Source organism: Gorilla gorilla, chromosome 16 (assembly GCF_029281585.2).
Source record: "Gorilla gorilla gorilla isolate KB3781 chromosome 16, NHGRI_mGorGor1-v2.1_pri, whole genome shotgun sequence".
NCBI classification, from domain to species: Eukaryota; Metazoa; Chordata; class Mammalia; order Primates; family Hominidae; genus Gorilla; species Gorilla gorilla.
The window spans coordinates 64,687,724-64,703,992 of record NC_073240.2 but is presented as its reverse complement, the minus strand read 5'-3'; the positions used below and the strand labels follow the sequence as shown (position 1 = coordinate 64,703,992).

At 48.7% G+C, this 16,269-nt stretch overlaps 1 protein-coding gene and 1 long non-coding RNA gene across 7 annotated transcripts in view; one reads left to right on the top strand and one right to left on the bottom strand.

Annotated features, from left to right (window-relative positions):
* Positions 1 to 16,269, top strand: part of DAPK2 (death associated protein kinase 2) — a 139,446-nt gene that overhangs the window by 111,566 nt on the left and 11,611 nt on the right. For 3 of the 6 annotated variants that reach the window (XM_063698588.1, XM_063698589.1, XM_063698590.1), the window contains 5 exons: positions 4,434 to 4,482; positions 5,311 to 5,337; positions 8,811 to 8,963; positions 10,027 to 10,072; positions 11,540 to 11,847. In XM_063698588.1, the coding sequence (XP_063554658.1) occupies positions 4,434 to 4,482; positions 5,311 to 5,337; positions 8,811 to 8,963; positions 10,027 to 10,072; positions 11,540 to 11,847 (583 nt within the window). Of the gene's footprint in view, positions 1 to 4,433; positions 4,483 to 5,310; positions 5,338 to 8,810; positions 8,964 to 10,026; positions 10,073 to 11,539; positions 15,603 to 16,269 lie in introns of those variants that run through there. The other 3 variants (XM_031002529.3, XM_055362540.2, XM_031002530.3) reach the window with 2 other exon arrangements.
* Positions 2,097 to 6,609, bottom strand: LOC134757250 (uncharacterized). The gene is made up of 3 exons (XR_010131006.1): positions 6,510 to 6,609; positions 5,050 to 5,377; positions 2,097 to 2,354 (listed from the first exon to the last, which is right to left on the bottom strand). It is a non-coding gene; the product is annotated as an uncharacterized lncRNA (long non-coding RNA).

The window sequence follows — 16,269 nt, the reverse complement described above, 5'->3', positions numbered from 1 at the left end:
AATCAGTAAATATTAAGCAAATATAAACATTTTTCTGCCTAAAATTGTGATGATGGCTGGGCGTAGTGGCTCACGCCTGTAATCCCAGCATTTTTGGGAGACCAAGATGGGCAGATCACTTGAGGCCAGGAGTTTGAGACCAACCTGTGCAACATGGTGAAACCCCACCTCTACTAAAAATACAAAAAATTAGCCAGGCATTATGGCTCACACTTGTAGTCCCAGTTACACTGGAAGCTGAGGCAGGAGAATTGCTTGAACCTGGGAGGCGGAGGTTGCAGAAAGCTGAGATAACACCACCGTACTCCAGCCTGGGCAACAGTGAGAGTCTGTCTCAAAACACAAAACAAAACAATAGGCTGGGTGCCATGGCTCACACCTGTAATCTCAGCACTTTGGGAGGCCAAGGCGGGCGGATCACCTGAGGTCAGGAGTTCAAGACCAGCCTGGCCAACATGGTGAAACCCCATCTCTACTAAAAATACAAAAATTAGCTGGGTGTGGTGGTGGGTGCCTGTAATCCCGGCTACTCAGGAGGCTGAGGCAGGAGAATCGCTTGAACCCAGGAGGCAGAGGTTGCGTTGAGCCAAGATGGCACCATTGCACTCCAGCCTGGGTGACGAGCAAGACTCAGTCTCAAAAAAAAAAACAAAAAAACAAAACCAGGATAAAACTAGAACATGAAGAAAATGTTAGATGCAGCAGTGTTTAAAATTAATGTTCTGAGGTTTTTAGGTTGTTCGAGGAGCATCAAAATGTTGATTTATATTAGAATTTGTTAGATATCCACAGTTATGTCTCAAAGATAGCTGTTAAAAAAAAAAGAAGTTGAGGAAAAACAATAAAACCAAAAGTCTTCATTTTTTAAAGAAGGCAAGAAAGGAAAAGAAAAGCACAGAAAAAAAAAGACAAATAAAAGCATGTTGATGACAGAAATAAAAGAGTATGTATCTCAGATCAATGGCATGAGAAAGTGAGTTCTGCTTCTCAATCTATGATGAAAGCTTTAAAAAAAAAAATTCAGCTGGAAGTGGTGGCTCATGCCTGTAATCCCAGCACTTTGGGAGGCTGAGGCCGGAGGCTTGAGCCTAGAAATTGAAGACCAGCCTGGGCAACGCAGTGAGATCTCATCTCTACAAAAAAATTTAAAAATTACCTGGTATAGTGGCACATGCCTGTGGTCCCAGCTACTTGGGAGGCTGAGGTGGGAGGATCGCTTAACCCCAGGGGGTTGAGTCAGCAGTGAGCTGTGATCATGCCACTGCACTCCAGCCTGGGTGACTAAGCAAGACCCTGTCTCAAAAAAAAAAAAAAAAAAATCAATCTGTCCTGAACTGCTACTTCAGTAAGATACAATAAAAAATAAATTCTTAGGCCAGGCGCTGTGGCTCACACCTGTAATCCCAGCACTTTGGGAGGCTGAGAGGCGTGGATCACCTGAGGTCAGGAGTTTGAGACCAGCCTGGCCAACATGGTGAAACCCCGTCTCTACTAAAAATATAAAATTAGCTTGTTGTGGTGGCGTGCACCTGTAATCCCAGCTACTTGGGAGGCTGAGGCAGGAGAATCACTTGAACCCAGGAGGTGGAGGTTGCGATGAGCCGAGATCGCATCATTGCACTCCAGCCTGGGCAAAAAGAGTGAAACTCTGTCTCAAAAAAATAAAAATAAAAACAAATAAATTATTAGAAAAATGACCACAGTTTGGATGTCACAACAGTGTCACATTGCTATCAGAGTCTCTAAATGCATAGTCCAAATTTCTGTGCCTATCTTGTTGGACCAGTAACAGTCTGTGGACTATTCGTCTGCAGACAACACTTTGAATTATCACTGACCTAAAGAAAGTCTTTCGTGTGCACATTAGGAAACACATGCAAAAAAAAAGTTCATAGCAATGTCGTTTCAATAATTGTTTAAAATGGAAGCCATTTAAATGAACTCTGAGAGGAGAATGACTAAAAAATGATACACATTCACACGATGGATTACCATATAGCAGTGAAAATGGAAAAAGCATGGATGAACAATCAGTGAACACTAGAAGCATAAATGTTCAGTGAAAAAATAAAGTGACTATAAATCACATGCAGTATGACAGCATTTTTATAAAGCTAAAACAGCAGCAAAACCAGGAGCGTAGTTCCCTGAGTCTTAAAGTAGTAGGATGCAAGAGGACAGGAGGGCAGACACAGGCTGTGGATGCAATGGTTTTGATATTGTTTTAGATAAACTCACACTTTCCCACTCTCCACCTTTTCCATTCGCAGTTGAATGGGCTCAGTCCTTCCTCCTTCTCAAGCTACTGTCCTCTCTTTTGCCTCCATGATCTCCAAGCTTTTAAAAAGTGTCATCTAAAAAAAAAAAAAAAAGTGTCATCTATACTCTTATCTCTACTTCTTTGTAGCTTCTTTTTTTTTTTGAGACGGAGTTTTGTTCTTGTTGCCCAGGCTGGAGTGCGATGGCACAATTTCGGCTCACTGCAACCTCCATCTCCTGGGTTCAAGCAGTTCTCCTGCCTCAGCCTCCTGAGTAGCTGGGATTACAGGCATGTGCTACCACGCCCAGCTAATTTTGTACTTTTAGTTGAGACAGGGTTTCTCCATGTTGGTCAGGCTGGTCTCAAACTCCCAACCTCAGGTGATCTGCCCACCTTGGCCTCCCAAAGTGCTGGGATTACAGGCGTGAGCCACTGTGCCGGCCTTTTTTTTTTTTTTTTTTTTTTTAAATAGGGTCTCACTCTGTCACCCAGGCTGGAGTGCAGTGGCATGATCTCAGCTCACTGCAACCTCCACCTCCCAGGTTCAAGCAATTCTCATGCCTCAGCCTCCCAAGTAGCTGGGGTTAAAAGCACCCGCCACCATACCCAGCTAATTTTTTTTTATTTTTAGTAGAGATGGGATTTCGCTATGTTGGCCAAGCTGGTCTCAAACTCTTGACATCAAGTGATCCACCTACCTCGGCCTCCCAAAGTGCTGGGATTACAGGTGTGAGCCACCATGCCCATCCTGTACCTTCTTGACACTCTGGGCACTGCGGGGCTGTGAAATTCAACACTCACTTTCCAGGGATTATCTGCTTGATCTCTGGGGAGCATTTGGTCTTCTTCTCTCCTTGGCAGAGCCATCTCTCCTAGTCTCCGTACCCTCTCCTGGTCATCACATTGTTGGCTCAGCTCCTGCTCCTTCCTGTACATGGATGGCTCCAAACGTGATGGCTCTGGACCACTCCCCTGGAGCCTGCCCCTGGACATCTTCCCCTGGCTGCCCCTCAGGCACCTCAAGCTCATTGTCTCAGGGACCCCCAGGAATGTCCTCCTGCTCATCAGGTGGGAGGTACCCTCTTTCAGACCAGACTCAGGAAAATGGAGTTCTTCTCTGCCTTCTTCATCACTTTCCAGCACTGACATGACTGGTCTTTACCAGAGAGTTCTAAAGCAGGCCGCATAGCCGAGGCCCCATTTCTCCTTCCTGTACCTTCCTCTCCCTGCCCTTCTCTTCCTTTTTCAGGTGTTCTGTGTACTTTTCCTCTTCCTATCAAGGCCTGTTTGTAAAAGGTTTCTACCAGGATAACAGACAACTCTTTTCTTAGTCCTTTTGGGCTGCTTTAATGAAATACCTTAAAGTGGGTCATTTATAAACAACAGAAATTTATTGCTTACAGTTTTGAAGGATAGGAAGTCCAAGGTCAAGGTGCCAGCAAATTTGGACTCTGGTGAGAGCTCACCCTGTTTCATAGATGGTGCCTTCTTGCTAAGTTGTCAAATGACCAAAGGGGCAAACAAGTTCTCTCGGGCCTCTTTTTCTATTTCTTTCTCTTTTTTTTAAGATGGGTCTCACTCTGTCACCCAGGCTGGAGTGTAGTGGTGCAATGATGGCTCACTGCAGCGTCAACCTTCCCAGGCTCAAGCAATCCTCCCACCTCAGCCTCTTCCCAAGTACCTGGGACTGCAGACATGTGCCATCATGCCCAGCTAATTTTTAAAAATGTTTTGTGGAGATGGGGTCTCACTGTGCTGCCCAGGCTGGTCTCCAACTCCTGGGCTCCAGCAATCCTCCTGCCTCAGCCTCCCAAAGTGCTGGGATTATAGGTGTGAGCCACCACAGCCAGCCCTCGGGCCTCTTTATAAGGGTACTAGTCCCACTTGTGAGGTTTCCATTCTCATGACCTAATCACCTCCTAAAGACTCTACCTCTTAATACTATTGCATTGGGGATTTGCTTTCAATATATGAATTTGGGGACACACAAACATTTGGGCCATGGCAACTCCTTTCCTCAGAATCTTAGATGCAGATCACCTTTATCTGCTGCTCTAATTTTCCTGGAGATTCAGGATGGAGACATTTGGCACCAAATTCCCTAAAATTCCCTACAACCATCTCTCCTCTCATTTTCACACTCATGTTGACTATTTAATATGACTTCTTTCAGCTCCAGAAATTGTGAACTACGAGCCCCTGGGTCTGGAGGCTGACATGTGGTAAGTTGGATAGGCCACTCAGGTGACCTAGCGATCCTTCCAAGGGCGGAAGGCCTCAGATCCTGCTCCAGGTGACATCCGCTTAACCATGAAAGCCCCTTACTCCACACTCACTGTTCAGAGCCTCTGGCTGCTCCCCCGATGTGTTAGACCTGTGGCCAGGGCAGCTGGAGGTCTCTAGGCCTGGACCTGAGGCCAGTTAGCTCCTGGCCAGGTCAGAGCTTTGTCAGGAATGGAGGAGCAAGAAGAGAGGCAAGGGGGAGGCGCAGACTCACCCGTGGGCCTGCCCCAGCTGGATTAAATATAATAGTAACAGTAGCTCGCTCAGTTAGCCAACCAAGTCATCACTGAAAGTCCATGAGTTCTGGGCACTGTGCTGGGCCTGTGGATACTGCAGGGATTAGTTCTCTGCACAGATGGGACTCGTTTCATTTGGACGCTGCTTTACAGTTGGCCAAGCACCTTTGTTACCTGGTTTTCTAAAATCCTGCCAACAGTCCTGTGAGGTAGTTATCATTATCCTCATTTTACAAGGGGGAAAGGGCTCCGAGGTGGTAAGGGACTTACCTAAATCACACAGCCTGCAAGTGCAGGAGTCTGATCTTGAACTTGGGTCTTCGGACTCAGGGTTCAGAGCTGGATGACTCCAAACACACCCCGGGCTGCTGCTGAAGAGCAGGATGGAGAGGGGTGTGGAGCATGAGACGGCATCCAGGGTCTGTTGTGGAGGAGGCAAGTGACCTCTTCCCCTTAGATCCATGAGGGTGTCCCTTGCTGGTCGGGGATGGGACCCAGGTGGCCCTGACTTGACTGTTCTTTATTTTGCAGGAGCATAGGCGTCATCACCTACATCCTGTGAGTATCCCTGATCCAGGGGCTCTGGCTCAGCTTAGATCTGGGGGAACCAGAAGGAATGAGAGAGGGGCAGGCTGATAGACTGACATTTACTAAGCACCCACCATAATCCAGATGTGTTAAGTCCACACAGCAAGCCTGAGGCTAAGTGCTGTAGGTCCATTTCATCCATCTGACCCTGGCATTGAGGTTGAATAGGCATCCAGGGGAGCAGCCTCAGGCTCTCCACTCTGCACAACCTGTGTCTGCATTCCTCCTGTGGAATGCCAGGGCTCCCCTGCTCACCCTCCCCCAGACTGAGGTATACTGGAGAATGTCACTTTTCACTCAGAACTCTTTTTTTTTTTTTTTTTTTTTTTTTTTTTGAGACAGAGTCTTGCTCTGTCACCCAGTCTGGAGTGCAGTGGCGTGATCTTGGCTCACTGCAACCTCCACCTCCCAGGTTCAAACAATTCTTCTGCCTCAGCCTCCCGAGTAACCGGGATTACAGGCACCCACCACCACGCCTGGCTAATTTTGTATTTTTAGTAGAGACAGAGTTTCACCATGTTGGCCAGACTGGTCTTGAATTCCTAACCTCGTGATCCACCCATCTCAGCCTCCCAAAGTGCTGGGATTACAAGTGTGAGCCACTGTGCCCAGCCCTTCACTCAGAACTCTTGGGACAGCCCTGTGAAGCTACTTATGCCCTCCCCAATCTTGCCTCTTCTTTCTTTCCCCTTTTCCCCAGATCCCCTTTTCTTCCTCTCACTGTCTCTCTCCTCCTTTCTCCTTCCTCTTTGCCTGTCCCTGAAGTACTCAGTTGCTTAGACAGAGATTTCCTGCATAGCTCCAGTGTGTAGTGAGTTACCTCTGGGGCTGGAGTCCCATGATACTATCACTTTCCATCTCTGTGGCCTTGGGTAGGGACTTAACCTCTGGGCTTGTTTTTCTCATGAGAAAAATAGGAACCACAAACTTCCTGCCATGGGTGTGTTGTGAAAGCTAAATAAGTCAACATGCGCAAGTCTCCTAGCCCTGACTCTGGCACATGAACAGTGGGCTAGTGAGTATTCATTCCATCAGCCCTTCCCAACCATTTTGCCTTCATGGCACGCATGGAAAATGCTATTTTTATAGCACACTGGAGTAAGAGTCAACCAGATGGGGCAGGGGGCACCAGTGCTCAGCACCTGAGGGGATTATTCTCTCAATGATCCCTATGAGCCAGGTCTCTGATTCTCCCAGCAGCACTTGGACTAGGAGCCCTGTGTGACGTGGTGGATCCCCCTGAGCTGCAGCTGAAGATCTCAACCCTGGCTGCACAGCAGAGCTTTTGATACCCACCATGGCCCAGGCCCCACCCCAGATCTATTATATCACAATTGCTAGGGGTAGGGCCTTAGTATCTGTTTCTTTTAAAACTCCAGCTGAATTTGATGCAAAGAGAAGGCTGAGAACCATGGATCTATAGTTTCAGATCAGAGCCAGAACAGTCTGATGTTGGCTCTTGAAACTTTGATTTCTTCAGGACTCTGATTTGAACTATGAAGGGATCCCATGTAATCCCAGCATTTTGGAAGGCTGAGGTGGGCAGATGCTTAAGTCCAGGAGTTCGAGACCAGCCTGGGCAACATGACAAAACCCCATCTCTACAAAAAACAAAACAAAAAACTAGCTAGGTGTGGTGGCACACATCTATAGTCCCAGCTACTTGGGAGGCTGAGGCAGGAGGATCGCTGGAGGATCGCTTGAGCCCAGAAGTTGCAGTGAGCTGTAGTCGCACCACTGCACTCCGTCCTGGGCAACAGAGCAAGACCCTGTCTGAAAAAAAAAAAAAAAATGGAATCCCAGTGTCTACTGAGCACATAGTCTTCTTGTGGCTCATTTGAATTTAACAGCTTTGTTGAGGTCTGCTCCATGGCAGGCACTGTACCAGGCACCAGGATACTGACATGAAGGAGGGTCTTCCCTGCTTGCTGGGGCTCCCTGTCTGTGGGAGACACACCATACACCTAACTCACACCCAGTGGAACCAAGGTTAGGCTGGAGGAATGAACATGCCTCTTTGAGACACAGATGGGGAGCCACTGGTTTGCTGGACTGCTGAAGGTTTATTGAGAGAGAAATAGAGACAGCACATGATTGATGGATCAGTTTGAACTGGGATTTAGGGAATGAAGTTAATTCTGTGGGTGGAGGAGGGAAGGGCTGTGCTGGCTGAAGAAATGGCGTGAGAAAAGGAACGGTAAACCTTAAGTGTGGCTGAAATGTACCAAGCGTGGGGTAAGGACCAACTCTTGATGCCTTGCTCAAGAGTTTAGATGTGATCCTGTAGAAGATGGGAAGTCATAGAGGGCTTTTGTGTTCTCACAATGACAATAATAATGGCCATTAATTCCAGAGCCCTTAGTGTGGGCCAAGATTGCATGAAGGCTTTTGTATGCATGTATTCTTCACAGCAATCACATGAGGTGGGAATTTTATTTTCTTCATTTTGCAGATGAGGAAACTACACAAGGGGTTCTAGCTTCACACAGCTAATGAGTGGCTGAGCTGGGATTCAAACCCAGGATTGCAACACCAAAATTTGTACAGTGCACCTTGCTGCCACCATGCTAAGAAAGTGGCTGTGGAAATGGGGATGACTTTCAAGAGATATTTAGTAAATGGAACCGACAAGGAAGCTTTTGGCCAGTCAGATGTGGCAAGGGAATAGAAAGAAGAGTCCAAGGTGACTCCTGTGCTTCTGGCTTGGGTACATTTGTAAAGTAATGTCATTCATCAAGGGAGTGCTTGGAATGGGTTTGGACACAATGAGTTTGGGACAATGGCACATCTGATCCAGACACTGCTGGATCATGCCTCTACCAAGGCATCCCATGAACAACTGAAATCTGAGTCAGGAGATAGTAGATGTAGGAGTCATTATTTGTATGACATCCTTGACAAACCCTGTTGGGGAACCACACAGACCCTTCTTGTCCCTAATTGCCCATCTATTTCCAAACTTTGTGGGCTCTGCTCAAGTTGCTCCTGTAACCCAGAAGGCCTTTCCGTCTCCTTCTCTGACTGCTGACAACCTCTTTATTTTTCAAGACACAAACGATGCAAATATCTGTGCCACCGTGAAGCTGCACTGGGCCTCCCTCTTTCCTGTGCTCCCCTATCCTTTGGCTGGCCTTCCATTATATTCTGCTTTGTCCTGCTGGGGATCACAAAGAGACATGTCTCTGTGTTTCTCTCCCCTCCGCTTTTGAGTCCCTTGAAGACACAATTTCTCTCTGTCGGGTGCTTAGGAGGAGCTCCGTGAACATGTATTGAATTGGACTCAGCTGAACAGGCTGCTGGTTGGCTGCCCAGAGGGGCCAGGCTGTGTTGCTGGGAGCCTTCCAGCTCCCTGCAGCAGTCATGGGGCAGGGTTCCCCGAGTCCGTCATCCCCATTTCCACCTACTTTCCCTTAGTTATTTGATTGCTTCTGTGTCGTACTCAGCTTAAGTGGAGCATCCCCTTTCCTGGGAGACACGAAGCAGGAAACACTGGCCAATATCACAGCAGTGAGTTACGACTTTGATGAGGAATTCTTCAGCCAGACGAGCGAGCTGGCCAAGGACTTCATTCGGAAGCTTCTGGTTAAAGAGACCCGGTAAGAGGACAGAGAAGCCACTGGTTTCTCAGGTATTGATCCCTTCCTGTCGCCTCTGTCAAAGACCTGTCAGTATGTCCCCACTTTGACATAGCTGTCATCTGCACTGTTGTGGTCTAATCCGGGCAGGTGCTGGAAAGTATGGCCTAGCCAAGACGTGGCATTCATCTTGTTTGCTCAAGTCTTTCTGCTTTCTTCTCCTGTTGAAATGTAAATAATGTGTGTGTGTGTGTGTGTGTGTGTGTGTGCTACAAGTCAGCCTGGGTTTCTTTAGGGCTCATTACCTTGTGCAGTCTGTCCCAAAGGCACCTGGAATTCAGATTTGAAAAGTTTAAGTGGCAGGGTTTTCAAGCCAGTTCAGGTTGGTAGTAGGAGCTGGTAGGCTCAGAGAGGTCAGTACAGTGGGATGGTGGAAGACATGCTAACCCTATCCCTTCTCCAGGGGCCAGGGTGAGTCCCATGGCTGTGGGGTCAAAGAAGGAAATAGGCAGGGAATTGCAGGGTGCTGGGTACCCAGAGCATGCTCTGGATGGGGCAGGAAGAAAGGTCCACAGACTAGAACACCATGTCCTCTCCATCCCACAGACTTCAGAGAGGGCCAGAGTGGGGTTGTCTGGAGTGCAAGGTCCCTGATTTTCCTGTCTAAGAACAGTGCTAGGGAGAGTTGCTTACCTGGGTACAGAGCAGCGAAAGGCAGAGAACGGATCCAGGAGGCAAACAGAAAAACAGACCAGGGACTTAGCAATGGAAAGTTGGCTTTTGGAAGATTCTGGAAGCTCATTGGAGCATTTATGACTCTTCTTAGGCCTTTCAGCTCTGGGACTAATAGTATGGGTGTAGGTAACAAAGCCACTCTATTGAGGGGTCTGCCTGGACTGCTTCCTTCCCCTGGAGTGCAGGATTTGCAGCCAGTTCCCATCCATCTCTGCATCCTCCATTCCACTGGTTTGACGGCAGTGGCCAAATAATGCCAAAATATAGGTCTAAAAAGAGTGAGAACGGAGATGGTTGCTCCCAACTTCTGTCCTCATGGATCATCACTGTTTCCCAATCCTCATTGCAGGAAACGGCTCACAATCCAAGAGGCTCTCAGACACCCCTGGATCACGGTAAGGGCACAGCCATGAGTTCCAATGGGCAAAGGGTCCCTGCTCTGTCGCCAGGGTTGGCCTGGGCAGCCAGATGCAGAGGGCCCATGGAGAGGCCTTTGCTTTAAACACTGACCCTGGGCACAGATGAAAGCTAGCCAGGGGCCCCAGAGGGCCTGGGCTTATTCGAATAGGTTTATTTGCTTGCTATTTTAAGTTTGTGTGTCTCAAATTCAGGTAACTTATGAAATGAAACCCTCACAAACCACAGTTGAAACCCTTTTTCTTTGGGGCCAACTTACACAGTGTTCTTTGTTGAAGGGTATGTCACTGCCACTTCTCCAAGTGGAAATCAGGACTCCCCAGGTGTAGAAAGATAGATGACAATTGAAAACCCCCACTTTGTGACCAGGCCTCCTTCCTTCTGATTTTTGGGGCTCTAAGTCAAGGATGACACTTAAATCAGCCACCCACCTCCTCAGGCCCTGAGGAATGGGGCCTGAGACGGAGGCCTGGTGGGGAAGAGAGACAGCCACTGTTAGGGCAATTCTGTTCCCTCTGGGGAGAGTCAGGGCAAAAAAATGAATCCCTGCCTAACTCGCCTTGCAGTCGGGCTTCCTGCTGGCTTTCCAGTCAGCTGCTGGCTTTCCAGAGGCTCTTGCGGTCTGGTGTAGTGAAGAGCACTTTGAGAGGGTGGGACTCAGCAGGATTCAGGCCCTAATTCTGCTGACTGACCAGCTATGCACACCCAGGGACGTCACCAGACTTCCCATTCACCTTAACTGTTATGTGAGAAGGCCAGCAAGGATGAAATGACCATAAGAAAGGTGGAGATAAGAAAGGGTGAGGCAGGCCAGGTGCAGTGGCTCATGCCTGTAATCCCAGCACTTTGGGAGGCCGAGGCAGCAGAAGGATGACTTGAGCCCAGGAGTTCAACTTGAGCAACATGCTGAGACCCCATCTCTCTAAAAAATAATAATCAATCAATCAATACAAAGAGAAGGTGAGGCCTGTGGAAGACAGAACAGGGAGGGCTGGAGTCGTCTGGGAGGAGGTCAGCTTCATCTGCTTAGCTTCATCAGCTCATTGAAGGATGGGGGAAGGCCCAAGGAGCCCTGAAGGGGAGATGCTCCTCAGCCCCGCTGTGTGAGCCCTGACCTTGCGTGCTCCAGCCCTGCGCAGATGCCTGTGGAGTCCTGGCTGCAGCCTGCTTGTCTGTGTGAGCACCCCTTAAATGCTATGTGTGTGGAGCTCTCTCTAATGGCTGTGGACCCTTCTGCCCTGAATGAGCATGCAGACAGCACCCCCACACTCCTTGACCTCACTTATGGTCTAAGGGGGTGCTCATCCCACCCTGGTTCTCCCCATGGCCTGACGCATGCAGTGAACGCCAGAGGCTGCTTGTGTACCTTCTGCCTACCCCTTGGACTGCCCTCTGGGGTGGGCAGCAAATTAACACTCTGATTCTTCTGTCTGAACACCCACCAGTCAAAAGGAGAAGGCAGAGCCCCCGAACAGTGGAAGACAGAGCCCACCCAGCTGAAGACCAAGCACCTGAGAGAGTACACTCTCAAATGCCACTCAAGCATGCCTCCCAACAACTCCTATGTCAACTTCGAGCGTTTTGCCTGTGTGGTGGAAGACGTGGCTCGGGTGGACCTGGGATGCCGTGCCCTGGTGGAGGCCCACGATACCATCCAGGACGATGTGGAGGCCCTGGTCTCCATCTTCAATGAGAAGGAAGCTTGGTACCGAGAGGAGAATGAGAGTGCCCGGCACGACCTGTCCCAGCTCAGGTATGAGTTCCGCAAGGTGGAGTCATTGAAGAAGCTGCTGCGAGGAGACATCCAGGCCACGGGATGTAGCCTCGGAAGCGTGGCCAGGAAACTGGACCATCTGCAAGCCCAGTTTGAGATTCTGAGGCAGGAGCTCTCCACAGACCTGCAGTGGATTCAGGAGCTGGTGGGCAGCTTCCAGCTGGAGAGTGGGAGCTCCGAGGGCCTGGGCTCCGCATTCTACCAGGACACCAGTGAATCCCTATCAGAGCTGCTCAGCAGATCATGCACTGAGGAAGTTCTGGCCGGCTGGAAGCTCTAATCGCCAGAATCCAGTCAGTGATGCATCCCAAGAGGTTTGCAGAAGCATGTTCTCATCCACCCTGCTGCGGCATCCAGCTAGAATTATCCTGCAGGGGTGTGTGTCTGTAGTATAGCCTTCCACCCCCTCCACAGAATCCAGAATTGCTGAGGTGCCAGTTAATTCTTCATTCTGTGCCTCCCCTCACCAATCTGGTTTTCTGGGAGGGCGCTGGCAGGGCAGCCAAGCTGTTAAAACAATTAGAGAATGAGTACCCCTCAGGGTCCCCTTCTCCAGAGGGAGGATGGCTGGCCCTGGGGAGATGCTTGAGAATTGATTTGTGATGAAGGATTTGTTCATATCTCACTTTCTGCCTACATACCTTATGGACTGTAGATCTTGGGTAATATTTGAGTTAATTAGGAATAACTAAGTCAGCATGGTGCTTTCCTGCTACAGAAGCAGGGATTTAAAATGCATAGAGAAAATAATATTGCCTTTCGTTTGCATTGATTTTTCACTTACCAAGCACTCATGTCTGACAAATGACCTCACTTGGTCCTTAAAAGAACTCAGTGAGATAGGAAGGTGGGTGGCATTATTATTATTATTATTTACATGTAACTGATGAGAAAATTGACTCAGAGAGGGAAAATGATATAGTCAATCAATACAGATGAAACAGAAACCCAGGATGCCCATCTCTAAGATGAGGTATATGGGAGAAAGTAGTAAGGCTTTGCTGTAAATATCTACCTTAATATTAAAGTCCAGGTCCCAGAGGCAAAGTAAGCAACTTCATGTATTCTGCCAGGTGTAGGTGGAATGCATACACCTGCAGATGATTGTCCCAGGAGCTCTGTCCCAGAAGGCAAAGTCATTGTCCCTACCCAGCCCTGTCTCTGTCTGAAGACCAGCCTGCAAGCAGGAGAGAAGGAAAGAAGGAGTCTTCCCATTCTCCACCCTTTCTCCTCTTCTGGCTAACGGCCCCAACTCTGTGTCGAGAATAAAGGCCAGAAGGTCCTCAACAGGAGGTTCCTTTTCTTATGTACCTAGGCCATTGGGCCTTGAAGGCCTAAGAAGTTCCATGAGGGTTTTTGAAAAGGGCAAACATAAAGATGGGGAAGCGCAAGGCCACATGGTCGTTTCATGACCCAAAGCTTTGAGCACCCCTCCCCAAGGATTATAAGATCTCATCTCCCTTTCTCTGGGGGAGGGGACAGTCAACCAACTCATGTCAACAGAGCATGGCATATGAGCCTAGTGCTGAGCTAGAAGCTTGTGGGTAGGGGCATAACTTGTATAGTTCAAAGTGTCTTCATGGCCTCACAAAACATCCCTATCTTAGAGGCAGACTAAACGATATTCCCAATTTAGAGCTGAGGAAACAGGGAGAGGATGGGATTTTCCCAAGGTCACATCATTATGGCAAAAGTAGAGACCTTCTAATGACAAGTCTGTTGCTCTTTCTGCTTCCCCTGGCTGCGCCAGGCTCCAGAAGTTTACTCCCTGCTTGTGGGGGCAGCTCACACCTGGATTCATCCATCCATTTACAAATTATACTTAGGCACCAACCAACTTCCAGATGCCCAGCTTGACTCTGGGGATACAATGTTGAGTAAAAATAGGCCTGATTCCTGCCTCACGGAGTGCTCAGTCCAGCGAAGGATTTGAACATTGATCAAGAATCACAGAGAGATAGAGCTGCAGCTTGTGTTCATGCTGGGAGAGAAGCACATAGCACTGCAGGGGCCTGCCGTCAGGGTCTGACAGCATCAGGGGAAGCGTCCTGAAGCAGTGACACTGGAACGGAGGTCAGCTAAGCCAACCAGGGAGACAGAAGTTTCCCAACAGAGCCATCATACCAGGGCTCTGTGATGAGAGGCAGTGTGGAAGGTTGAGAATATGAGGACTGAAAGCTGGAGGGGAGAGAATAGGAATACAGTGTGGAAATGACCGGAGAACAGGCAGGACCAGCAGGGCTTTGGCCATGTAGAAGAGCTCTGCCCTTATCCCGAAAGTCATGAGAAGCCAGCGGGTTCCAGGTGCTGGGGAGGGAATGCCCCGTGAACAGCTCAGACAGGAAGTGGTTTAGGACAAGACAGGAAAGCTTCATCTCATGAAACCATTTCTTCAGAATCCTGTCTCCTTTTCTATATGCATGAAGGATCATTTCAAATATCATATACAATATTTGTAACAGAAACTTTCTTCATCAGCTATGAGAAACCGTGGTGATAAGATGCATCATCATTTTATGGACCACTAAGAAAAAAAGCCCAAGATGGGGAGTCTAATAGGAAACTCTCTCTACCCCCACCACATAAAGCTGTGATGCCCTCAGTGAGAAGGTAAATGAGAAATAGAGCCACCGTGCAGAAACGGGGAGCAAGGAAACCCATGCGTCTCAACCTTGACACTATCTCTCTGTCTCAACCTTGACAGGGGGTGAAAAATCCTTCCCTGAGAACAGGAGTCCCAAGCCGGTGGTACTCATGCAGGTTTGCTTTCTGAATTTGCACAATCAGTGTAATCCAAAAGAACATCAAGCAGAGAGTGTAATGTCCAACAGTCTGAGGCTGGGTGGCCCTGGATGGCTGGCAAAAACAGTACTATCCTCTCCCGGAGCACCTGCCTTCTGTCCGGGCCAACAGTAAGAATATGATACCATCATCTGGGAGATGCCTCCTGACTTCAGAGATCCAAAAATGTATATCTTGGAACCAATGAAAGATGGCAAAAGCTCCATTTCCTACATCTTACCCCAGAGAATTGGTTCAAATGACCTGTCTACAGTCTCTCCAAGGTCTTACCTGCCCTGTCACGGGAAGTTGTATACTTGTTTGGTGCTGAGACACTGCAAGTATTAAATGTCACTTTGGCCATGTTAACAGACCTTGACCTTCACACAGCCAGGTTTCTAAGGAGAGGAAGCCACTGATGGGGCAACACAGGGCAAGCTTTTTAGTGAAGGTCAAAATAGAATGCAGGCCCAGTGTGGTGGCTCATGCCTGTAATCCCAGCACTTTGGGAGGCTGAAGTGGGTGGATCACTTGAGGTCAGGAGTGTGAGAGCAGCCTGGCCAACATGGAGAAATCCTGTCTCTACTAAAGATATAAAAATTAGCTGGGCATGGTGGTGGGTGCCTGTAGTCCCAGCTACTCAGGACACTCGGGAGGCTGAGGCAGGAGAATCGCTTGAACATGGAAGGCGGAGGTTGCAGTGAGCCACGATCACGCCATTGCACTCCAGCCTGGGTGACAGAGTGAGACTGTCTCAAAAAAATAAAAAATAGACTACAGTAAAAGAGTAAAATGTTGGCAATGATTTGAATGGGGGAAATTGGGAAAAATGAGGGAGAAGTGGTTATTTTAGAATCATGATCAGCTATACACAGTGCTGAGAGTCACCCATTTAGTTGGCCGTGAGCTGGACTCCAAACTCTAAGTGGTTTTCCTTACAGCAGTGACATCATCCTCTCTATGCTCATGTCCAGTCATTGTAACTGTTTCTCACTTAGACGTGTCGTAAACAGACCTTTTTCTGTACAAAGAGCTTCTAAAGACAAATGAAAGAGAGTCGAGAAATGCCCCCAAGTCTTTTGGGGAAAGCAGAGGAGACCATGACCTTCCTCTGTGTCCTGGCCAGCTGAAGTCCCGTCCTTCCATGGCATTGGAACCTGATGCTGGGGGAGCCCGGGGGCCTGTGGGATGCAGCCATAGGACCTGCTTATCTCTACTTCCCACACGCCCTCAGCTGACTTTTTACAACAGTGTGGAGGGCTAACAATGGCGGGAAGGGCTGTGAGAATGGACTGTTTCGCTGGTGCCTAGAGGAAGGAAGGCTTGTGGGTCCTGCTCTGTGGGCAGGCCCCTCTGCCATTGAGGATTTTTAATTCACCAAATTTCAATTTTTTTGGGGGGTGGGGGGAGGCGCACAGAGTCTCACTCTGCCGCCCAGGCTGGAGTGCAGTGGCATGATCTCGGCTCACTCCAACCTCTGCCTCCCAGGTTCAAGCAATTCTCCTGCCTCAGTCTCCTGAGTAGCTGGGACTATAGGTGTGCAGCACCATGCCCGGCTAATTTTTGTATTTTTAGTAGAGATGGGGGTTTCACCACATTGGTCAGGCTGGTCTCGAACTC